At 52.3% G+C, this 23,646-nt stretch overlaps 10 protein-coding genes across 10 annotated transcripts; 5 read left to right on the forward strand and 5 right to left on the reverse strand.

Moving 5' to 3' along the window:
* Positions 1-200: 200 nt before the first annotated feature.
* On the forward strand, positions 201-3,443 carry A1O5_02010 (uncharacterized protein; the record flags this gene model as incomplete). The annotated part of the gene is made up of 1 exon (XM_007742626.1): positions 201-3,443. One exon carries the CDS (start codon positions 201-203, stop codon positions 3,441-3,443), a length of 3,243 nt encoding a protein of 1,080 aa, XP_007740816.1.
* A 337-nt stretch (positions 3,444-3,780) lies between these two features.
* On the reverse strand, positions 3,781-5,103 carry A1O5_02011 (uncharacterized protein; the record flags this gene model as incomplete). Its single annotated transcript, XM_007742627.1, has 1 exon — positions 3,781-5,103. The coding sequence occupies one exon, from the start codon at positions 5,101-5,103 to the stop codon at positions 3,781-3,783; it is 1,323 nt and encodes a 440-aa protein (XP_007740817.1).
* A 1,133-nt stretch (positions 5,104-6,236) lies between these two features.
* A1O5_02012 (uncharacterized protein) lies at positions 6,237-7,784 on the forward strand (the record flags this gene model as incomplete). Its single annotated transcript, XM_007742628.1, has 1 exon — positions 6,237-7,784. The coding sequence occupies one exon, from the start codon at positions 6,237-6,239 to the stop codon at positions 7,782-7,784; it is 1,548 nt and encodes a 515-aa protein (XP_007740818.1).
* Positions 7,785-8,675: 891 nt separating this feature from the next.
* On the forward strand, positions 8,676-10,384 carry A1O5_02013 (agmatinase 1; the record flags this gene model as incomplete). The annotated part of the gene is made up of 6 exons (XM_007742629.1): positions 8,676-8,816; positions 8,878-8,974; positions 9,069-9,159; positions 9,237-9,251; positions 9,420-9,488; positions 9,574-10,384. The coding sequence occupies 6 exons, from the start codon at positions 8,676-8,678 to the stop codon at positions 10,382-10,384; spliced, it is 1,224 nt and encodes a 407-aa protein (XP_007740819.1).
* An 806-nt stretch (positions 10,385-11,190) lies between these two features.
* On the reverse strand, positions 11,191-12,394 carry A1O5_02014 (serine/threonine-protein phosphatase PP2A catalytic subunit; the record flags this gene model as incomplete). The annotated part of the gene is made up of 5 exons (XM_007742630.1): positions 11,191-11,263; positions 11,320-11,926; positions 11,978-12,083; positions 12,138-12,179; positions 12,233-12,394. The coding sequence occupies 5 exons, from the start codon at positions 12,392-12,394 to the stop codon at positions 11,191-11,193; spliced, it is 990 nt and encodes a 329-aa protein (XP_007740820.1).
* Positions 12,395-13,196: 802 nt separating this feature from the next.
* On the reverse strand, positions 13,197-14,348 carry A1O5_02015 (uncharacterized protein; the record flags this gene model as incomplete). Its single annotated transcript, XM_007742631.1, has 2 exons — positions 13,197-14,101; positions 14,150-14,348. The coding sequence occupies 2 exons, from the start codon at positions 14,346-14,348 to the stop codon at positions 13,197-13,199; spliced, it is 1,104 nt and encodes a 367-aa protein (XP_007740821.1).
* Positions 14,349-14,922: 574 nt separating this feature from the next.
* On the forward strand, positions 14,923-17,313 carry A1O5_02016 (uncharacterized protein; the record flags this gene model as incomplete). The annotated part of the gene is made up of 1 exon (XM_007742632.1): positions 14,923-17,313. The coding sequence occupies one exon, from the start codon at positions 14,923-14,925 to the stop codon at positions 17,311-17,313; it is 2,391 nt and encodes a 796-aa protein (XP_007740822.1).
* Positions 17,314-17,605: 292 nt separating this feature from the next.
* Positions 17,606-19,973, reverse strand: A1O5_02017 (transketolase; the record flags this gene model as incomplete). Its single annotated transcript, XM_007742633.1, has 4 exons — positions 17,606-18,368; positions 18,428-19,400; positions 19,450-19,712; positions 19,768-19,973. The coding sequence occupies 4 exons, from the start codon at positions 19,971-19,973 to the stop codon at positions 17,606-17,608; spliced, it is 2,205 nt and encodes a 734-aa protein (XP_007740823.1).
* An 848-nt stretch (positions 19,974-20,821) lies between these two features.
* Positions 20,822-21,913, forward strand: A1O5_02018 (oxidoreductase; the record flags this gene model as incomplete). The annotated part of the gene is made up of 3 exons (XM_007742634.1): positions 20,822-20,926; positions 20,982-21,260; positions 21,311-21,913. 3 exons carry the CDS (start codon positions 20,822-20,824, stop codon positions 21,911-21,913), a joined length of 987 nt encoding a protein of 328 aa, XP_007740824.1.
* A 214-nt stretch (positions 21,914-22,127) lies between these two features.
* On the reverse strand, positions 22,128-23,399 carry A1O5_02019 (uncharacterized protein; the record flags this gene model as incomplete). The annotated part of the gene is made up of 1 exon (XM_007742635.1): positions 22,128-23,399. One exon carries the CDS (start codon positions 23,397-23,399, stop codon positions 22,128-22,130), a length of 1,272 nt encoding a protein of 423 aa, XP_007740825.1.
* Between the last annotated feature and the right edge of the window lie 247 nt (positions 23,400-23,646).

Here is a 23,646-nt window from a genome sequence, read left to right on the forward strand (position 1 = left end):
GGCCAGGCATTTCATCGAATCTACACATTGCAAGCGGTTAGACTTTGCATCAATTATAGGCAGTATCATGCCCTCGGATGCATCGAGTCTTTCTTGCAGACTGTGCCGCTACTGACCGATTCAGAAAGCGATTGTCGCTAATGGGGGTGAACGGGTGCAGTTCGTTGCCTCTCCAGGCACCCTAAGTCGTGGGATACGATATGGAGTCCTTCAGAGAGTTCGTCGCCAATCAGGTCCTGGTCAAATCTGACGAGGACCCTGCAGAGACAACTGAATATGCTTCCACCAACGGTACGGACGGGCAGGGTAGCGAACACAAGACGCCCTCGCAGGACGTTGAGATTGGGAGTGACCTTCCTCGAGCTTTGGAAGTCAGCAAGTCCGATTCTGATGAGACTGAGAAGACAGTTCCTCAGAAGTATCCTCAGCTATCAAATAACCCCCCAGAGTCACCGCCCCTGGCACCAGGCCAGAGGGAGGTTGAAGACGACGAGGACGAATTCGATTTGTCCAAGTCTTTCCACCGCACAGCAAGTCCTTCCCCAACAGCACTGCAGCGCAACAGGGGTGCGTTGGTCAGCAAAGTGGGAGATGAAGGCGTCAGCAAAATGCACAAATTTACTCTCCACGAAACCGCCAACTATTACTACATTGTTGGTTCGGACCTGTTGGACTCCGCCTTCCGGATACTGAAGATCGATCGGACATCGGAACCTGGCGAGCTCAATATCACAGAGGATGATATTGTCTACACCAAAAAAGAAACCCAGCAGATTCTCAATGCCATAGATGAGGGCAACCGAGCCACTGGCGGGCTGAAAATCAAAACCAGCTTCTGGGGTCTGCTGGGTTTCATCCGCTTCACAGCCCAATATTACATGTTGTATGTGACCAAAAGGAGTCAAGTTGCCATGATTGGTGGTCATTACATATATCAAATTGACAAGACCGAACTCATGCCTTTGGTGACGGCGGCATCCACACGAACAAAGTCTGATCGACACCTCGAAGAAACGCGATTCATCGGTATCCTAAACAATCTCGATCTTACCAGGTCCTTCTATTTTAGCTATTCCTACGATGTCACTCGAACGTTGCAGCACAATATCATGCGAGTACGGCAAGCGCTCCACGAAGGACTCACGGAGCCCCACAAGCCAGATCATAATGATATGTTTGTCTGGAACCATCATCTTTTGCAGCCCGCCAAAGAAGTACTCAAGAACCCATACGACTGGTGTTTGTCAGTCGTACATGGTTATGTCGACCAGAGTGCACTGTCAGTATACTGGGGTAGGGTGGTCTACGTGACAATCATCGCCCGTCGATCGAGGTTCTTCGCCGGTGCCAGATTTCTGAAACGAGGCGCCAACGACCTTGGATACGTGGCCAACGATGTGGAAACTGAACAGATCGTTTCAGAAATGCTGACGACTTCGTTTCATGCTCCTGGCCCGGTACTGTTCGCCAACAACAAGTACACTTCATATGTGCAACATCGTGGCAGCATTCCTTTATATTGGACTCAAGACAGTACAGGTGTCTCACCAAAACCTGATATCCATCTCAACGTGGTGGACCCGTTCTTCAGCGCCGCTGCTCTTCACTTCGACAACCTCTTCAAGCGGTACGGAACGCCCATCTACGTGCTCAACCTGATTAAGGCGCGGGAGCGCACTCCGAGAGAGTCTAAGCTTTTGAAAGAGTATACTCTCGCTGTCAACTACCTCAACCAATTCTTACCCAAAGACAAACAGATTCTGTATCATGCATGGGATATGAGCCGAGCATCGAAAAGTCGAGATCAAGATGTCATCGGCAGCCTTGAGGCGATAGCGGAAGATATTCTCCCTAAGACAGGCTTCTTCCAGAATGGCAATGATGAGGAATCAGGCCTCAGACTCCAAAGCGGTGTAGCGAGAACCAATTGCATTGACTGCCTCGACCGTACCAACGCCGCACAATTTGTCATTGCAAAGAAGGCCTTTGGCTATCAACTCCAAGCTCTAGGGGTGATTGAGCATCCATCGGTCGAGTACGACTCTGATGCCGTGAATCTGTTCACGCATATGTGGCACGACCATGGCGACACTATAGCAGTACAATACGGAGGCTCGCATTTGGTCAATACAATGGCCACGTACCGCAAGATCAATCAATGGACGAGCCATTCGCGTGACATGGTCGAGAGTTTCAAGCGATACTACAACAACTCATTCATGGACGCACAGCGGCAAGAAGCGTACAACCTCTTCCTCGGAAACTACGTCTTCGCCCAGGGCCAGCCCATGCTTTGGGATCTCACCACGGACTACTACTTGCACCACTCCGACCCGCGCTCCATGTTTGGCAAACGGAGACCGAGCTATCGCCATTGGTACACGGACGAATACCTCGAGTCACCGCAGATGCCACCATCACTTTGGCCGCGCGAACTGCGCGACCGACCGTTGGCATATTTTGATGACTATTGGGTCGAATACTACCGCCCTTTAGCCATTTCTTCGTTCCGAAAGCTCTTTTCCTTCAAAATGCGATCGAATCTACAATATATCCCGATCAGCTCGACGTCCGCCGGGAAATACGATCTCAGCCCGTTTAGGGTGCGGACGGCGAATGACAGCGACGGTGAAGGACATGACAAAGGGCACGGGAATCGGAAGGGCGTGAAGATAGTTGCACCGTCGGACGATACTACCTCCACCATCGGAGGAGGCACGACGTTCTCGTCCGCCGACGGACGTTTGAACTCGGCCACTACACCAGCAATTGAGCCGACTCCGAAACCCAACACCTTGGGACCTTGGCTCGATGCCCAGCATCAACTTCACAACGCCATGAGACGCCGCCAATACACGGGGATAATCAAGGAACCCTCCTTCGAGGTCCAGTCAACCTCGGTGCCCAAAATTCCAAGACTGCCGACTGCCACTCCGAGTGACCTGACCAACAGCTCCCTACTACTGGGCCCTCCTACAAAGGCCGAACTTGCCCTGCAAGCCTTCACCTCCCTGATAGAAAACTCTCTCAATCCGCAAGTCCGCCAGTTGGACGAGTATCAGCGCTACGTCGCACACCCGTCAACCATCCCATTGGTGGTGTCCAGCGACATAGACTACTCGTCGGCGCCGCTCGAGTTCCTCGAGTACTTGTCAAAGACCACCTCCGACCCCGCCGACCACAAAGTGCTCAGACATTTCGATGACGAGCGCGGTGCGGTGACGTTGACGATGGAGGAGAGGGCGGAAGCCAGTCTTGATGAGTATTTGGAGTTCGTGGCGAGCGGCCAGGTGGAAGATCCGCTGACTGTGATGGAAGAGGACGGCGGGAAGAAGAGGTATAAGGCGTACAGGAAGTGGTTGAGGGGCAAGAGTTTGTTCAAGCAGAGGCCCGTGGTCGGGGACGAGATGGAAGGAAATGCGGATGGGCCGGTTGTCGGGTAGGCAGGTGGCGCTGGTTCGATCTTAATTGATTTGAAAGCTGCCCATGGACATGGAGTCGACCAGCGAGGTCCAGGTGTTGAGAGGACTTTCTTGGTAATTCGCTCTTGTCATGATACCCGGATGAAATTGATAGTCTGCTTGAAGCGTGGTTGACTGCTCGAGATCTGTTTCGTGTAAAGGGACAGCCTGGGATATCGTCGAAGGCAGCAAAAGGCGCCATGCACCGATCTTCCGTATGAATGGCTTTGCACTCCTGGCTTGACTCGCACGCATCATTTTTGCAATGGTGACTTTTGATAGCATATTTCCCCATGGATGCTCCGTACTGACGTATCCTCTAATCCTCAAACAGCCCGTTCAAATCTCTCTCCTCTTCTAGCAATTGCCGTTTGACACCTTCCCACTCCTCCTTTCCCAGGACGTCTCCCAACGTCTTCACCAGCGCCTTGACTCTCTTCATCTGCTCTTGTAACGGCGTCGCGACCGTCTCACTGGTCGTGCCTTGCCCTTCGTCCAAACAATTGCACCAGCACGCAACGCAGCCCCTGAGGATCTCCGTCCACCACTTGTCCTTGACTCTCGGTTTGCACGTCTCAACAACCACGTCTAGAACATCCAGCATTGCAAGCGCCATCTCCGGCGCCGCTAGGACGAACGGATCCATTAACCCCATCCTCATCATCGGTAAAAGTGTCTGGAGGTGCTTCGCTGCGTGGATTCCCATGCGCTGAAATACAGGCGGGATCTGCTCGAGCAGGAAAGTCGTTATCTGGGCGGAAATTGTGTTGGAAAATGAGTCTGTAGAGGAGGACAGGTGGGATAATGAAGCTATTATGCCGTGCCTGTAAAGTTTCGTGAGCAGGGCCTCCTTCGCCATGAAGTCCTCCCCCATCGACCACGTCGCTCCGGCATCAACTTTCTTGCCCGTGGCGATATCGACACCTTCCGCCACGGCCACTTGAAGCTTGATGAACCTCGCATCCAAAAGCGCCAAATAAGCAGGATACAGTTCCGTCAGCACCAGCAAACTGTCCTCCTCGGGCGTCAAAGTGGGCAGCAGGAGGAAATTTGTCTTGAGAGCATCAACAAACACCTCCGCCAATCCGGTACGGCGTAAGATGTCGCCCTGCACGGAGATTAGTGTCGTGCAGAGGAGATGCAGTAGGAGGCAGCCCTCGGATTTGTACTGGGGCGATGCGTCGTCGATCATGTTGAGAATGGGAGGGACGAGGAGATGGAAGTGGGATTCCAGGGTTGATTTCCGCCGCGATGCTGGAAGAAGTGGGTAGCTTTTTAACACATATTTCAGCAGCGGGACGGTGAAGGGCGTTCTCTTCCAGGGTTTCTGAGTTTCTTCTTGTTCATCGTCGTCTAAAGGGACAAGGAAGCGTGCCGTTGCTATCGATGGCGGCGGTCCTGGGACAAGGGACTTGCGGCCGGTAGATGTCAACTGCGGGTGTTTCGTGCTGGTGAATAGTGGCTTGATGATTTGCGTGAGAAGGTCGAGCAGTCTGCCTGGGAGGTCGTCTACATGGTCATGGTCTTCGCCGGACGGTGTGCTGGAGATGAGGGCGAGAGCTTGTTGGCGCAATGTAGTAGTTTGAGGACGTTCATTCTCTGTCCCAAGTGCAAGAATCTTCAGGATGTCATCTCTATCCATGTTGCAGACATCTATGAGTGGTCAATGAGTCGAAGAAAAAGAGAACTCGGTGACAAGGCTGCCATTTTTACTTGGAGGCGGGGTTGCTAGCCAATCAGAAGTCAATTCTGGCAGCCTCGTCGCAAACACCTTTCAGGCACAGCCGACGCGCAGCAGGCAAGACACACTGATAGCCAACTTCAAGTCCAAGGAGGATCTGGATTCTGTTCGATTGTAACGAGACTCGATATCAAGCTTTCCAATGCTGGAGTTACATTTCAGTATGCAGCCGCTAGATGGATGACTATCCATTTGTGGCTCCTCTCCGTTACAAACTCCGTCACACGGTGTCAGATTTACTGGGCAACATCAAGGCCCAACTCTCATCCTACCTAAAAGGCATACAGAGGTTATGACGCTCTCGAAGTCGTTGATGGACTCTACCAAATCCCACTTCCCAGCGGTCAGAGCAGCCAAGACCCACAATCCATGGGAAATTATCATTAGGGCTTAGTTAAAAGCAGCTCTTCCGCTCTCCCCGTCCCCGATTTTCAATCCTCCCAATCGCCAGCAGTCAGATCCGGGCTGAAGATAAGGAAAGGAAAAGCGCTGCGACAATTGGATAATGCAATGACTTTTGTCGAACGCGAAAAGCTTCCACGGCTGCATCATTCCAGGGTTTTGCTGCATCTGCTCATTCTTTTTGATAGGCGGCTTCCCGTTACGTTTTACCGTTTCACATCAGATTTCGAACAACCCGCCCCGAAAATCACCTAATGCATCTGCCAGCGATATGTCCGCGAGCCCGGGGGGACGTGCGATCCGTACAGGCATCGGTATCTTAGATGAGGCATCTCATCGATACGTTAACTAACCGCGTTTCCACATACCTTTTTGTCCCGTCCCAGAACTAACTTCTCTTGTTTCTCTAAAGTCTGGACCTTTTTCTCCCACTCTCTTCTGGAAGGCAACCCCGTCAGATTGTTAATTTATTTTTGGGATCCCGAAAAAGGTTATACGACTCTGCTGACCAGCCATGCGAAGGTATAGTTCGACCGGTAAGTCTTGATTCGATACAGCAGCCCAAACGTTCTCCTGGCTCACCAAACGGCTGTGCAGAAGAAGATCACGACAGACGGCGTTCACTGGCATTGATGAGCGAGGAAATTCAAGGAGAAGAGCCCACCGAGCAAACGGGGCTTTTGCCCAAGAAGCGCCACGATGAAGATCAAGCAGCCAGCCAGGAGGAAGGCGAGCTGCTTGACATCCTTCCAGAAAACGACACGCCGCCTCGAAAGCTCATTCTCCATGAATTCTGGGTTTTGTTCCGAGGCTCTGTGCCCGTCATTCTGGCCTATTCCCTACAGAACTCGCTGCAAACAATATCGATCTTGATCGTTGGCCGAGCCTCACCGCAAGATCTCTCCACTGCTGCCTTCTCGTATATGTTCGCCATGTGTACGGGTTGGCTCATCGGTATGGGAGGATCGACCGCCTTGGACACTCTAGCGAGTTCCACTTTCACCGGAAGCAAGAACAAGCACGATTTGGGCATCTTACTGCAGCGTGCCTTCATCGTCCTAACACTGTTCTATGTCCCGGTCGCCATCCTTTGGCTGTGCTCGGAGCCTATCTTCAAAGCCCTGGGCCAAAGTCCCCAGTTATCACACGACAGCTCGAAGTTCCTGAGCTGTTTGATCCCCGGTGGATTGGGTTATATCTACTTTGAGACCATGAAGAAATATCTTCAGGCCCAAGAGATTATGCGACCAGGCACTTATGTGCTCCTGATCACGTCTCCGATCAGCGCGTTACTGAACTACCTGTTTGTCTATGTGGCCGGCTGGGGCATCTTTGCCGCGCCGTTTGCGACCGGCATCGGCTATTGGCTTTCGTTCCTCGGTCTCGTGCTCTACGCCAAATTCGTGGCTGGAGGTGAATGTTGGGGCGGTTGGACCAAGAAATGCCTCCAGAACGTGGGAGTCTTTGCCAAATTGGCCTTCCTGGGGGTCATTCATGTCGGCACCGAGTGGTGGGCTTTCGAGATTGTTGCGTTGGCGGCTGGTCGACTTGGAGAAATTCCTCTCGCGTCTCAAAGCGTCATCATGACGGCAGACCAAGTCATGAACACCATCCCCTTCGGCATTGGCGTCGCGGCCAGTGCGCGGGTTGGCAACATGCTTGGTTCGCGCACCGCGAAAGGCGCAGCACGATCGGCCAACGCCGCTGCCTGGCTGAGCATGTTTATGGGGGCTGTGGTGTTGGCCATTCTGATGGGCACGAAGAACGTCTTTGCCAAGATCTTCAACGACGATGAGCGGGTGGTCAAGCTCACCGCAGAAGTCTTGCCATATGTGGCGCTGTTCCAGATTGCCGACGGACTGAATGGCAGTTGTGGCGGATCTCTACGTGGCATGGGCAGACAGCACATTGGAGCTGCCGTTAATCTCGTCAGCTACTATTGCGGCGCCCTGCCCCTTGGTATCTGGCTCGCTTTCCATGGCTGGGGCCTTCCGGGACTCTGGGTCGGCCAGTGCATTGCCCTGTATCTGGTTGGGATTGCGGAATGGGCCATTGTGGCGTTCAGCAACTGGGAACACGAGGTTGACAAAGCCTTTGCTCGAATGGACAAGGACGAGCTAGTGGAGGGGGGTCACGCAACGCCATCTGTGCCAGCACCCGCGGGAAATGGCCCTCAGTGAACGGAAGATACATAACGAACAGAGACCAAAGATAGATCATAAAAAGTAATCTCGTCCTGGGCTGCGTTGGCTCTGGTAAAATGTCGGACTGTGCAGCGCCCTGTACTCGACGATACAAGCTTCCTTTTGCGGCTAGCTTCTATTCCCCCAGCGTGGCCCTCCAACGTCGGACAAAAAGCTGCGCATGATACGAGCTTCTTTCTCTTTCTTCAATTCCCACTGATAAGCATCCCGACAATGACTGCGTCACCCCTTACATGACACACAGCATTGGCTCATGCCTGTCGTTTCTGACATTTCGCCGGTCAAGTCCATGCGCAAGCCCCTCGGATGGACTTGCGCGCTGCCTGCTATCCAACAACCCATGTGGCTCCCTTGCTGCTCACCGGCTGCTTGACGATGCGCCCCGCGAGATGCTCGAAAGTGTTACGCAAAGCTCCAAACCCTGGTAGCTCTGGTAGCTCCCCAAGGCCCCTTGGTCTCGGTCTCTGCGCTCGGCTTGAAAGTTCTCATGCCGTCATGATTTGGCAATTCCTCTTGTCAACACGGCGGGGCATGCATTGATAGGAAGGTCTTGTCTCGCTCGGAAGACTCCCGCGCCCACTGTTATGCTTGGAAGCTTTAGGTAAGAGGAAATCCAAATCTACATCATTCGACATGGTCAGGTAAGGTGCATTGACCTACCCTAGTTGGTAGCTATCTGCAGGAACTCACTGGCTGGGAGCTACTACCTAGCTCGTGGGAAGAAAACAACAAAGCTGCTCACTCTCGAGCTCCGAATTTCTGCTTCGTGGGGTTGTGTTTCGTGAAATTCTCTCTTCACTTTTCGCCGTTTGACTCTTCCTCGTTGTATCCGGACAAGATTGACCTACATTAAACTTGAGGCAAAAGATGCTGCTCAAGTCAATTGCCTTGCTGGCATGTGCCAGCTGCGCCCTCGCCCACGGCGACCACGGCCACGATCAGACTCCCATCGCTGGACCGCACAGGTCTCTTTGGTACAACACCCTGCCAGGTGACGGTGGTACACAGGTAAGCACGAAGAGCCGAATTACATTGGCAGAACGAGCTCCATTAACACGATGACATCCAGGCCGACTCTGTCTTTTCCGGCATCTCGACCTTCGGCCGCCTACCCTATTTCCCCTGCTTGACCAGCGACGAGGAGAAATATGACATTGCATTCCTTGGTGCGTCAATCAACTCGCCACTTCAATCTGTCTAGAGACAAGAGACAAAGAACCCGAAGAGCTAATTGCATCGGCGTCTTGCTCGTTACTATAGGCGCACCCTTTGACACAGGCACTTCATATCGACCAGGAGCTCGGTTTGGACCTAGCGGGATCAGACAAGGTTCTCGACGCCTCAATCTCTAGTACGTCTGTTTTCGTCCTTGCTCAAAGGCTTACTTTGCGACGGAATTTGAAAAGGCTCACGAAAGCTCGGGTTTAGCGGCGGGTATAACGTGTACGTGGTTTGAACCCCCCCCTTCCTCTCCTATCTACCCAAAGAATATGCCCAAGATTGAAAATGCTGGTTCCATGAAATGAAAGGAACATGGCGGTGGCGGCAGCAGCAGTAGTACGAGAAGCGAAAGAAGAAGGCTAACACATCGGCGAGATAATCCCCAAACAGACCCATGAAATCCAACCCCTTCAACTTCTGGGGCAAAGTCATTGACTGTGGTGATATCCCAGTTACCTCGTGAGTACATGGACCCTGGCCATCGAAAGACGGCTGGCTCAACTGTTGGCTCTTTACGCACGGGGGCTGACGAAGACGACGCCAGGTACGACAACCACTATGCCCTGCAGCAAATCGAGGACGGCCACAACACGCTTCTGATGCGCACGCCGTACACGGCTGCGCAGGAGCCGGGCATCTCGAAGGCGGGCAAGACACTGCCGCGCATCATCACGCTGGGCGGCGACCACACCATCACGCTGCCCCTGCTGCGGTCCATCAACAAGGCGTACGGACCCATTAGCGTCATCCACTTCGACTCGCACCTCGACACATGGAAGCCCAAGGTGTTCGGCGGGGCGCCGTCCAAGCAGGCGGCGATCAACCACGGGACGTACTTCTACTGGGCGTCCGAGGAAGGGCTGCTGGCGAACGACAGCAGCATCCATGCGGGCATCCGCACGACGCTCTCGGGCCCTTCGGACTACGAGAACGACGGCTACTGCGGGTTCACGAGGGTTGAGGCGCGCGAGATCGACACGATTGGCGTGCACGGCATCATCCACCGCATCCGCGAGCGCGTCGGCACCGAAAACCCCGTCTACCTCTCCATCGACATCGACACGCTCGACCCGGCCTTTGCCCCCGCGACGGGGACTCCCGAGACGGGAGGCTGGAGCACGCGCGAGCTCCGCACCATCCTCCGCGGCCTGGAGGGTATCAACTTCGTGGCCGCAGACATTGTTGAGGTCGCCCCCGCCTACGACACCAATGCCGAGCTCACCACGATGGCCGCGGCCGACGTGCTGTACGAAGTCATGACCATCATGGTCAAGAACGGCCCGTTGACTAAGAAGGCGGCGCAAGCGGAGGATAAAGGCGATGGATTCGCTTTGCCCGAGTTGGTGGAAGAATAAAGCTAGGGGCAAGGGGGGAGTGGTTTGGGAAGACCCAAAGGTGATAGTGGTGGTGATGAAGGCGGCATGTGCTCTGGAGAGGGAGAAGAGATCGAGATTACGAGGTGTCCCCAAAGTGGAGATTGGATCGGGAAGACAGGGAGAGGAAGAGAGAGAGACACTCACGATGGCGGGCGGGCAGACACAGCTTGGGACATATACAATCATAGCAGCTGTGGACTGGGTAGAATCTGTGCAGATGGCGAAAGGGGTGAAAAGGCAACACCGAATGATACTGAACGATAGTAAGGCGGTGTGACACGGAGTAAAGACAATCAAGCAACACCAATGGCAAACCAAGCGAGAACTCTCCTTCCCAATCCCTTCATGAGCGATCCTTATTGGTTATACATCGCACAAGAGGCCGAAGCCCTGGCAGCAGAGGCAATGAGCGAAGCAGAACACCTCTCCCTTCTGGCGAAATGCATCATTGGTGTTGTATGTCTATCAAACATCGCTTCTTCGTGTCTCCTCGAGGGGCATTTCGCTCACACACCGCTTGCGTCTCTGTTCCCACTCGTCATGCTCATCATGCCTGCTTTCATCTCCCTCTATTCCATGATATCTGGATTGCCTTTTCGCCGACATACTGCCTTGTGGTTCTTCCTGCACACACGTTTCTTTCTGGATATTCCCCCTTTGTTGTCGTGCTAGGTTGTGTGAAACCGTGGTCTATCAAAGTGCAATGAAGTACCATCCCACCCCAGGATGTGTCGGTTCTAGGTCTCTAGTCGGGCAACGCAGGCAGGATTCGGCACGTCTATGGTTTAGAGGAAGTAGTCTGGAGTTCTTCGGCTGACCATTGGTTCGCCGGCGCGGGGACATGGATCAAATTGCAAGCTAAAGGTCATTTCTGTCAGTAAACCGAACCAAGACTAGAGAGTGGTCACACTCACAAGGTATACTTCAGATGCTCGTCGATCTCCATGATGGCAGCCTGATTACCACATCTGTAGCAGTAATTGGGCGCGCTGAAGATTGTCACCACATTTCGATCCTGACTCCAATTGTAACCCTCCATGACCAGTTGATGAGCTCTGGCCACCAGAGTTAGGCCATTGTTATGGTTGAATGCTTCCGAAATATCCTGCCCGAATGTGTATCCCGCACCTCTTGGACTGATCCCCCATCCACATCGGTCATCAGGATCACTCCAGAGCAAATCACACATGGGGCCTTCGTGAGGGACTTCCTGAATTCTGTCAAGCGAACGGATGTTATCGAGGGTGTCTATGCTGGGAGAAAGCCCACCGTGCAGGCAGAAGATTTGGTTGTCGATCAGAGCGGTAAGGGGGAGGTAGTCGAAGAGGTCGGTGAAGTATTTCCAGACATTGGCGTTGCCATATTTTCGCAAGCATTCGTCGTAGAAGCCGTAGACTTGGGTGATCTGTCTGGACTCATGGTTGCCGCGGAGGATGGTGATACGGGAAGGATATCGAATTTTGAGGGCGACGAGGAGGGTCACGGTCTCGACGGAGTAGTAGCCACGATCTACGTAGTCTCCTGGTTTCATTGTCAGTTGTGTGGATTTTCAGAGACAGTATCTTTGCGCACCCATAAAGAGGTAGTTCGTGTCTGGATTGGGTCCACCAATCCGAAAGAGTTCCATCAAGTCGTGGAACTGGCCATGAATATCGCCGCAGACTGTGACAGGGCATTTCTGCACCAAGTCAGCCACCTGACCACAGCCTTGGACGCGCGACAGAAAACTCACCACTGGCTGTACATTCGACTCCTCTTGGAGAACTTCTCTAGCCTGCGCTCAGTGTTAGCCTTTTAGCCTGTACACGGGTTGCAGGCGTTGCTCACTCTATCGCAAAGTCTCGATACGTCGCTCTCCGCCAACTGTTTGCAGTCCATCAAGCTCTCAATCCAGCCATCGAGGGTAGGTATTGATTGCGGGTCAGTGGCGGGAGACAGACCATGTGGCTGCGCTGGTTTCCCCACGTCGACGTCCATCTTTGTATCCATGGTTGGGCATACACCCGCCTAGAGTGTCAAATGCGAAGAGGAATGGCAAGGGATGAAGAGGAGAGACGGGTCGTGAAGAGGGTTCGCTATGTCGTGTGCTAAGGTGGGATGGCTTGTTGTGGTCTCAATTTGGGGGATGTCAAAGTAGCGCAGTCGAGGAGGGGAGTCGCACGTGATGGAATGTCAAATGCAGAATGATCTTGGGTGAAATGCTGCTGTCTTCACTATCTGTCCCTGGTACTTAGTGTGTTGAGGATGTTGTTAGATTGTAGTCAAGGTGCGGCCATGACATACCTGTCGAAATCCTGCCTCTGCCATGTACGCGGAACTAATAATCAGCTAGCCGTTTAAGTGCTTAGCCAGGTCGCAAGCCTAGCTGGCCTCACTGGGTCACCCATGGGTTAACCTACTGGGTATACAGTACCCAAGAGTACCCTATAATCTGAGCCTTGCTGAGGGTGGCGGTGGTGGCGGGGGCAGCCCTGGTGTCCCCAATGGCCCTCGCCTGGAATGAAGGGGGAGGTGAATTGCTTGTTAATTTACATGCCTTCACCACTCAAAGATAAAGACTCAAAACGCCTGGGAGGAAGCCTCGCATGTACTGGGTACCACAATATCTCGTCCTCCCTTTAGAGAGATGACGACGCCTTCTCAAATGCTGTTTGCTTCAAATCTTACAATCGTGCTAAGTGACGTCCGCAATCATGAATTTCGCTTACTTGTACAATAAATGTGATGTTTTGGATCATTCCTCGTCCACGCATTGCCCTCATGCTGTCACTTGCAGCGATTTTACAGTACCCTAGATAAAGTCACCGCTTCCAAACCCTCCAAATGGGTTATTTCCCCCTCCTCTACCGCCGCCTCCTGGGAAGTGTGGACCCCCTCGATGATTGGGAGGACCATCACCTGGGCCAACTGGGTCATATCGAGCCCCTGGAGGCACCTGAGGGTCATAGGGCCTTTGGCCTCCTTGGCCGCCAAATATGGGATCATCAAAGGTCGGATGCATTCCTCCTCCGCCATGAAATCCCCCTCCAGGTCCAATCCTGAGCGGGTCATGTGGGCCCAGCCCGGGAGGATAAAGGTCTCTCTCCCCAATGTTCCCAAATGGTTGACGGCTTGGGGGAATCCCGCGTGGAGGTCTATTTATCTCATATTCATCTTCGAAACCCGGCGGTGGAAAGTCTCCTGGCGGATGAGGTCTTCGCGGAGGGGCCGCTAAGGGATCGTCGAAAGGGTACGGTCGGGCAGGAGGAGGATGGATATCTTGCAGCGGCTCGTGCTCAGGGGGGCGAGTTTCTTCATGTCGTCGTGGCTGCTCTAGAGTGGAAGCTGTGTCCTCGTACCCAGTCTTCTGAATCCCCGGAGCTAATTTCTGGATGATGTTGAACTTGAAGAGCGACGCGAGGTCTGCAATTCGGCCGTTGGATATGAAAACGTTTCGGAGCGCAGGGGCCTTGTCCGATGTCGGCGTTGCCTCCTTTATTGACCCTTCGGAAATGTAGTCGTTGGCTTTGACCTCGAACGAGGCAGTCTTATCGTCACCCATGCCGGCTCCAAATATTAGAGCCTTGCTTCCTAGTCGATTGACCTTGACAAGGTACTCCATGGCGGATTGCGAATGAGCATAGCGGAAGGCGTAGGAAGAAGATTTGTCCCACTCGGTAGGTAAGGGCAGAACATCTTGGGTGTCTGGTTGGGCTTCTACTAGTGGTGAGATTTCTGGATTGTTGCGAAGTCAGAGACGCCTACCTATCTTGTGCTCTTCTCCCAAACCCACGAGACGAAAGCCTACTGCAAGCATGCAGGCATGTGAGAATAGGGCAATGGCGGCGAATGGATCTTTGATGAGAGTGGATTGCTCTGAATCGGAAGGCGGGGTCGGCAGGCTCTTGACCATGTAATCGAGGACTGAGTCTGCGCTCAAGGCGCTTCCCGAGGCCGCGGCCATGGCTATGCTATCAGTCAGGTTGAATGTAGGTTTCCAACTGAAGACAGAGATGTGCTCAGAACAAGGTTCGCAGAGGAATTATATAAGAAGTGGACGGACAACGAGTGACCTGATGTTTCTAACATCACACCTGTGGCATTGCCTGCACAGCACATGCTTTGTCCGAGACGCGCCGCCCCTCACGAGACACGCGCAATACCCTTCAGCCTGAGGGGCCTCGGGGCCCCATTCCATCGGCTAAGTTACCCTCGCTGCCACGCACTGTTAGCCCAATACTCAAATACCGAGTACGGAGCGCCAAGTACGAACTTCCTCTAAAATAAGAGCTGCCAAGCCTCTAACATCACAGCTTGTAGCGCGATGTACTGTTCGGTCGCTCTCTTAGCTTCCTTAGCTGGGCCAACTTTCTCAAGGCTTACGAGGCAAATGTGCAATTGACAAGCTATATTGATTTGAGATCAGCCTCTCAATTCACTACCCCAGCCCGCAGGACAGGCAGCCTTTAGTCGGGCCAAGGTATGTATGTAGTACGTTGGCTGGCATTGAGTGACGAGTTTCGACCTCGGACACGGCCATGGCTCAACTTTGCAATACCTGTCAACAAATTGACCTTCATGCTCTTTTTAGGAATCACAACAAAATCCGGCGCTCTCGTGAAGAGAACATCGACCTTACCTTAGGCACCTTGTCCGAGGTGCGACAACGCTCCGTCGACTGTGTTTTCTGCAAGCTCTTGACAAACCCACGGACTCTGTGGCCGCGATGTGGGGATGATCCCAACAGCGGCCCCAGGGAGGACTGGACGTTGCATTTGTCGAACGCTGCGGCCAGATTTCTGGCAGATCCGATGGGCTATTTGGACTGGGATCGGATCCCGCCGCCCATTAGCTGCAATGTTTACGCTTATCTAACACCGCCAGGCGATTCCAGGTCTCTTATCGAGATGGTTCGGGGAAGCAAAGACAAAATTAGATATTTGAAAAGTCTTGAAGAAGGCAGAAATTCGTTCTTGCACATGATCTCTGCAGATCACCTTACGGAGGGCCGCCAGATCTCGGATTCACTAAGTTCTTCGATCCACATTCTCAAAGACTGGATTGTGCGCTGTGAGAAGAATCACAAGACCTGCAAAAAAGGATTAGATGCGAAGCCCACAGATACTTTGCGCCGGTTCTTTACTTCAAAGGCCTCTCAACTACTGTCACATGGGGAAACACCTCAAGGAGAACGCTTCGGCAAATACTTTAAGTTGATCGACGTGCAGAGTCAAAGAATTGTGTCCGGTGCTGTCAACTCACGCTACGTTGCGTTGAGCTACGTCTGCGGTGACCCGTCCACGAATATCCCTATTGACTGGCAGCACGGACCATCTGCCCGATACCCATACATACCACTCCGTCTGCCAAATACCATCAAGGATGCTCTGAAACTGACAGCGCTTCTTGGGGAGCGGTATCTGTGGGTAGATTCTCTTTGCATCATCCACAATGACCAGACTGAGCTGTTTACATTATTGCAGTCCATGGCATCCATCTACAGTAAAGCTGTATGCTGCCTGGCTGTTGTGAGTGGCGTCAACGCCGACTCTGGCATTCGGGGAATTGGCGTATCTCGTGAAGGAGAAAAACTGCAGCATTGTGCCAAACTCCAGAACTGCACGATAGGCCTAAGCCTCCCTCCGTTCCACCACATCCTTGAAAGGAAGACATACTACAATCGAGGGTGGATCTTTCAAGAAGGGCTTCTTTCTCGTCGCACGATCTACTTGACCGAACGAGAAGCCTTCTTCAGCTGCGGAGAAACCTTCGAACGAGAGTCAATCTGGGAATCTTACAAATCACACTCTTCCCCAGCTTATTTCGGAGTCGTTAACCCGTCAGGAAACTTTCACAACGATCTGGCTAAGCACAATTTCAAGTCTGGATACTATTCATTTTCTGATTATGGCAGACATGTCGAAGAATATACTAAACGATCATTCACTTACCCTGTCGACGTCATGTACGCGTTCACCGGTACCGCAAGGCTGATAGGCAAGCATATGCAAGCATCCATGCACTATGGAATCCCTCTCGGTGTACCACCATGGGGCGAACAAGAATCTCTGGTCTGGCTCACTCTCGCTTGGGAACCACAAGTTATGGGAACCGAAAGGCGCTGGGGGCCAGTGGAGTTTGATTTTTCTACGCCGGGGCGTGTACTGCGACTGGCAGATCCCAATAGCCCGACAGGAGAAGAACCACAGCACGCCTTCCCCTCTTGGAGCTGGTACTCACTGACGGGGCCTAAGTTTTATGCGATTGACAGCGCCGAGCAAATCAAAAAGCAGATGATATCGCTCCTTGACGAAGAGGGCGTGCGGAACGTTAATCATATAACGCAAGGCTCCGGAGGAAGATTTCCTGACCCTGGATTTTTGTCAGACCCCCTAGCCATGGATGAAGACATCATCAGGACTAGCCCGGAAGATCCGACCGACGTCGTACAACAGGTTCTGGCTGATTTAGCGTATTACGACATGGTCAAGACTCACCAGAGAACACTTCCCAATGGCGTTTTGCTCTTGGTGAGTAACATGGTCCGTGTGCAGCTAGACGAGGATTTTGCAAACTGGTCGCTGAACATACTCGGAAACCCCTTGAAGAATATCCACGGCGGAGCTAAGATTGGACATGCAGTTATGCATGGAAACCGCAACACCGAACTTGTACCAGAAGATAAAGTCGTGTATTTTGCCTCATTACTTGAATTTGTGGTACCGGATGAGATGACAGTTTCCATCACGTACTCCAGCCGCAGTGATTGGGAAGACGACGACACAGCCATCCTGGGATTGATACTCGGCGGTGGACCTCCTACGACTGATAACGACTGCAAACCCCTGGAACGTCTAGGTATCGGCTCCATCCCAAGGTCCGTGTGGGATAAATTGGATGTTGACGTAAAGGTTTTTTATCTCATCTAGCTAGCTGTCCTCGAATCTGCCATCATGGCCTTGGGCTGCAGGTACTGTCAACCATCCTGCGCAACATTCTCTTTTCAAGCTATGCTACAAGTCGTTCGGCGGTGCTCACAGGGCAGACTTCGACCTTACCTACTAGCAACTGCCTCCAATTCAGGGCGTGGAAATTGGGTCCCGGACGCTCAGGAGCCGAGAGTAACCCAAACGACACGGCGACTAGTGAGTTCGAGAGATGAAGGACGACTACAATATCCAACACTCGCGCAATATCAGTTCCCATTATCGACAAAATATCCTATCCATCTGTTTTCGCGTATGTCAATTCTACAAAGTCATGCTTCAGATCCGGATCAACCCTCAAATCTTCCAGATAGCCCCGAACTCTGGCCACTATCGAGGGAACATCGAAGCCAAAATACTCGTACGCTTTTGGCCCCGGTAGTGATTTGCCAAACCGGTTTGAGCTCATGCATACAGCCGCATCTGCGTAGCGCTCCCAGCCATTAGCAGCGTACGCTTCGATCACCACGACCGGTACACCACTCTGTCGCTGAAGCACTTCGCGTTGATATCTTCTTGGTTGTGCTTCAAAAAGCTGCTGGCATGGAAAAGAAACCGTGCGCACCTTCAGGTCATGGGAGCTCCGCAGCTCGGCCGCAACGCTGATGGCGAGGTTGAGCTCAGCACCGACCCCGATCAAAGTAAGGTCGGCCGTCCCTGTGACTTCTTCGAGGATATAAGCGCCTTTTGCCACTCCTGTTCTTTTCGCCAACCCGGTAAGCTGGGGGAGGGCATGCCGAGAGGTGGAAATAATGGAAGACGTGTGCCTTGCCCTGATCGCCTCTATCCAGGCACCTGCCGTCTCTTCGCTATCCCCGGGTCGAATATACAACAAGTTGGGCATTGCGCGGTATAGTGCTGCAAGCTCGATTGGTTGATGCGTTGGACCATCTTCTCCCATCCCAATAGAGTCGTGCGTGGCGGCATGAATGATTTGCAGATGCTGCAGCGCTCCCATTCGTACCGCCGGCGCTGCATACAGGTAAAACATGAAGAAACTGGTACTAGCCATCAGCAATATGTCCAAGCGGGCCGACATCATAAACTATCCTCTTACCTAGATGTGACTGGGATGAATATGCCGGGATGATAGGCAGCCAGTCCGTTCGAAATTGCAGCCATAGCGTGTTCCCTAACACCATAGTGGATGAAGCGCCCGGCATAACTTCCAGTCCCTAGACATGGCGGTTCGAAATCTTCTTTAGACTTCCAGCTCATGTACACCGAAGGAGCCAAGTCGGCAGTTCCAACCAGGAACTGATCAAGTCTCTCAGCGAGCGGATGAAATACTAATCCAGACGCGGCACGGGTCGGTGTGGGTGTTGAAGGGAAAGCGTCTGGTATCAGGGACTCCCAGTTGTCTTGCAAGTCACCCTCCATACGCCTAGCATATTCCTCCGCCAGGTCAGGGAAAGCTTGGCTATAACGCTGCAGTGTTTGATTCCACTCGGCCACCAAAGACTCTCCTTGGGAAGGAAGACCGCTGAAAAAATCTCGAACCGTGTCTGGAATGATATATCGCTGCTCTGGATCGAACCCATAGAGTCTTTTGAGGGATATGACGGTCTCTGATCCCAGAGCTGCTCCGTGCGCGACCGCGTCCCCAGCGACGGCCGTGTCAACACCGATGACAGTGTGGCAATTCACAAACGTTGGCAGGGGCGAACGACGAGAGGCCTCCAGAGCTTGTGTGATGGCTCCGACATCCCAGCATCCGTCAGCGATCTCGACAACGTTCCAGCCACATGCCCTCATTTTAGCATTGATGTCCTCGGTGTTTGTTAGACTGACAGGGCCGTCGCAGGTGATCTGGTTATTGTCGTATATTAAGGTCAGGTTGTTCAAGCGCATGTGCCCTGCGAAAGAGATGGCCTCGAGTCCGACTCCTTCCTGGAGACAAGCATCACCGACCATGCACCAGATATGGTCGGATACTACATTGAACCCTGGTCGGTTGAAGCTGGCTGCTAAATGCTTGGAAGCCATGGCCAGTCCCACCGCATTGGCAATACCCTGACCAAGTGGACCTGCTCAACAAATTAGCGATTACTATATACCCCGTGAATACAAACAGCTGACCAGTTGTGACCTCGATACCCTCGTGCTCGATCTCAGGGTGACCGGGGCAAAGCGAGTCCGTCCGATCCGAGTGATAGGACTTCAGTTGCTCGAAAGTCATGGTCTTGTAGCCGGTCAAATGCAAAAAGCAGTATTGGAACAGACAGGTATGGCCATTGGATAGCACAAATCTATCCCGGTTGATCCAATCTGGATCGTGAGGTGCGTATCGCATCACATATTTCCATAAAGCGACACCAATTGCGGCTATTCCCATAGCGCCCCTGATCCAACCTTTAGCGTTGACTCTTCAGAGGACTTCAAATCCGATCACCGTACCCAGGATGCCCGCCTCCAAATTGTTGACATAAGTCGGCGATGAGTACTCTGAAGCTCTTCAAAACCAGTTCTTCTTCGGAGCTCAGCCGGATGGAGCCACATCTCTTTGACGCTGCCTGATCTTTAGTCTTATCATTGGTCAGCTTGTAGTCGGCATCTGGAAGTTGCATTGACTGTCCACCAAGAGGAACACCAATTGAGCTCATGATGTCTGGTAAGAGTCGCCTTTGTCGGATCTAAAGTGAGCTGTCCGATTGAAGTGCGGAAAAGGAGCTGACTGCAGTGTCGACGTGTGAAAGAGGAAACCTGGAATATCAAAAAGATCGATAAGAAGAATGATGTTCTTCCACCTACGTGAACGACACTTCACAGTCCCGCCACATGCTGACACGCGGCCTTCGTTCGGGCAAGAAATACTTAATCCTTAACCTGTCAGGGACGGCGTCAGAAGCCTTACAACTCCGGCTGAGCACACAAACTCGAAGACAGCCTGGACGCAGTAAACGCAATTGAGACGTGCAAGTGGAGGCTGTAAATTTCCGAATAGCAAAACAAGTGCACACAAGCATGTGGAAAGAAGCGAGCGACTCGAGACTGCTTCATGACTGCGTCTTTACCGACTTGACAGTTGCTTCACCTACTAATAATATTTTATGTATATTGCCAATATAGGAAAGAATAGCCACTGGACCACAACCACCTGATGTTTATAATGAATCCACTAGGCGGGGTTATTCCGACTCCGCCATACTCCGTACCTCGAAAACGGGGCTGCCTCATCGCTTGCTATTTTCCAGCTGCCGCAGGAGGCCGGTTGTTGGAAAAGCCACAGCGGATCATTGCAACATCTACGATCGAAAAAAGATCTTTGTAAGGAGCCCAATTTCAAATTTGGTGTTCCGAGTCCCTCCTTGGCTTCAATATTGCCATACGAGCCGAGATCGGGGTTTTTCCTGAATATCTCTCCCGAGTGTCTTCACAATACTATCATATCTGCAAGACGTGTTGCGTTGAGTTGGTAGGAACCACAAAACTAGCCCGACGTTTGAAGGATATGACTTCGGACACAGTCACTTTAGCCTCAGGGCACGAAATGCCCTTGGTTGGCTTTGGACTGTGGAAGGTACCAGCCGAAAAGGCCGCTGACATTGTCTACCACGTGAGTAGGAAACATTCGATCTTTCGATACTGCCATTGCTGATATTTCTCGAAAGGCCATCAAGGTTGGCTATCGACTTTTCGATGGCGCATATGACTATCAGAATGAAAAGGAGGCAGGCGAGGGCATTCGCCGTGCCATCAATGAAGGGTTAGTCAGAAGAGAGGACATTTTTGTAACGACGAAGCTCTGGAATAATTACCACCAACGAGAACATGCGCTGGCTATGGCCAAAGCGCAGAATGAAGCTTGGGGTCTTGGATATATCGACTTGTATTTGATTCACTTTCCCATTGCACTGAAGTATATTGAGCCTGAGAAACTGCGTTATCCAGTGAGTTCGATCACCACAGTCACTTTGGAACTTAAGCACTAACTGAACAGGCTTGGTGGATGGATCCAGAGCAGACGTTAATTGAAAGAGCCAATGTGCCAGTTCAGGAAACGTGGCAAGCATTGGAGGAAGTCGTCGAGCAAGGGATCGTCAAGTCTATCGGTATTTCGAACGCCCAAGCACAGACGTTGTACGACATCCAAACATATTGCCGGTATCCGATTTCTTCTCTGCAGATTGAGCACCATCCATATCTTGTGCAGCAAGAACTTGTCGAGCTGGCGCAAGAGGAGAAGATTGCCATCACCGCTTACTCTTCGTTCGGACCGCAGAGTTTCTTGGAGTTGCCCGCGGCGTTTCGAGAAAGAGCAAAAGACACGCAACTTCTTTTCGACGTCGAGGTGGTCAAGAACGCAGCGGCCAGAACGAACAAGACCCCAGCTCAGGTGCTCCTTCGATGGGCTACACAGCGAAAAATAGCTGTCATCCCAAAGTCCAACCACATTGATCGCCTGCGACAGAATCTGGGAGGTGGAGGAGGCAGCTTCGATTTAACAGAGCAGGAGATTAAAGCGATAAGTGATCTAGACAGGGGTCTGAGGTTCAATGATCCTGGTTTCTATCTTCACAAGCCACTGCGCATTTTCGCGTGAAAATAGCTAAGGTCGGATAGGGTGATTTGATATTATTGGCTCATGATTGGATTGTTTCTGCTTTCGCTTCTAAATCCTCTGGAAGTTCAGGATGCATTAAGCAGTCAATGATCATGGAGCCCGAGTTTCCTCAGGCTCCTACCCTAATTCTATTCTATCGTTGAACGTTGGAAATGAAAAAGAGCTCTCCGGGAATCTAATCTAGTCCAAATGTCTACTGCAGAATCTCCTGATCGTCCACGATTTGTACTTTTATGCTCTTTTTTGTCGGATCAGCGCAGAGCTTCATTGCCTCGACGGCCTCTTCTAGCGGAAATGAGTGCGTCACCAACGCGTCCAGATTCAGTACCTGACCATTCGCAAGGGCATTTATTCCCGCGGGCCAGGTGTCAGAATACCGGTTGATGAACCTTAGTTGGATTTCCGCCAGGCTGAGATGCATAAACGGGAGATTGTTCATAACACTCTGACCAACCCCAACCACCATGATAACTCCGGCTCGCCGACAGGAGTACGCGGCAGTGACGACGCTTGATTCGACCCCGGTGCATTCCAGAACTGTCGTTGGCGCCTGGTACTCGCGGACGTCCGGGACACCCTTTTCAACGTCGCGACCACCCGCGCAGCCGAACAGCAGTCTGATCTCCTCTGATGCTTGCAGAGGACTCTTCGAAATCCTAGCATGGTATGTTTGGCATCCTGGAACAAATTGCCTCGCAAAATCCAAACGCGATTCCTCCACGTCCGTGATGACCAAAGGCCATGCGCCGGAAGCTCTTGCTGCAGCCAAAGCTATCAAACCAATTGGACCAGCGCCACATATCAGAACAGGCTGTCCGATTCCTACTGATCCTTTGCACTGTCTAATGGCATGCAGAATGACAGATAAGGGCTCCAGGAGCGCGCCCTGTGCGAAGGTCATGCTCTCGGGGAGGATGTGACAATAACGAGCCTCGTGCGTCAGAAAACGCCTGATCGTTCCGCCGTGGCATACTCCAGAGAATGCTACCTTCTCGCACAGATTGTATTTACCGGACGTGCAGAGGAAGCAGGTCTGACAAGGAACTTGAGGCTCAATGGCTACTCGGTCTCCGGCGGCAAGATGCGTGACTGACGAACCGACCTCCAGCACGACACCGGATGCTTCGTGGCCCAGGATGTGCGAATGATTGACGACTAGGGGCCCGATGGCTCCTCGATGCCATAGATGAAGATCTGAGCCGCAGATTCCCGTGGCACGAACGTGAATCAATACTTCGGTTGGTCGTGGCTTCGGTATTGAAGTCTCCTCCAGGTGAATGCTGTGGTTGGAGGTGACGAATAGAGATGGGTTCTTGTACGCAGCCAACTTAGAAGCCATGCGGTCAATGCATGGATTTGCAACGTCTCCGTTGAAGATTTCCACCAGGCTCATGGCGGGCTTTTTGGCGATAGGACTTTCGCCATTGACGAAATGAGGACCTGGGATGCTGACTGAAGGCGTCATCTCTGGAGATCAATCAGCGTGAGAGGTTTAAAACCGTAAGAGATTATTCCAACTGCACACGCGTGATATTTGTTCAACACATATCTAAATTCCAGAGACTGGGGATGAGGGAGACGCGTCTGCGAGTAGAGGCCCAAGACTGGTAAGCAGCCTGGGGGGGGGCCATAAGGGGCAATCCGGAGGTGGTTCTTCTGAAGGAATTGAATTGAGCCGATCTACGGAGTATGGTATTTTGGTCTTTGATGGC

The sequence above is a fragment of the Cladophialophora psammophila genome (genome assembly GCF_000585535.1).
Source record: "Cladophialophora psammophila CBS 110553 chromosome Unknown aczJe-supercont1.2, whole genome shotgun sequence".
Classification (NCBI taxonomy): domain Eukaryota; kingdom Fungi; phylum Ascomycota; class Eurotiomycetes; order Chaetothyriales; family Herpotrichiellaceae; genus Cladophialophora; species Cladophialophora psammophila.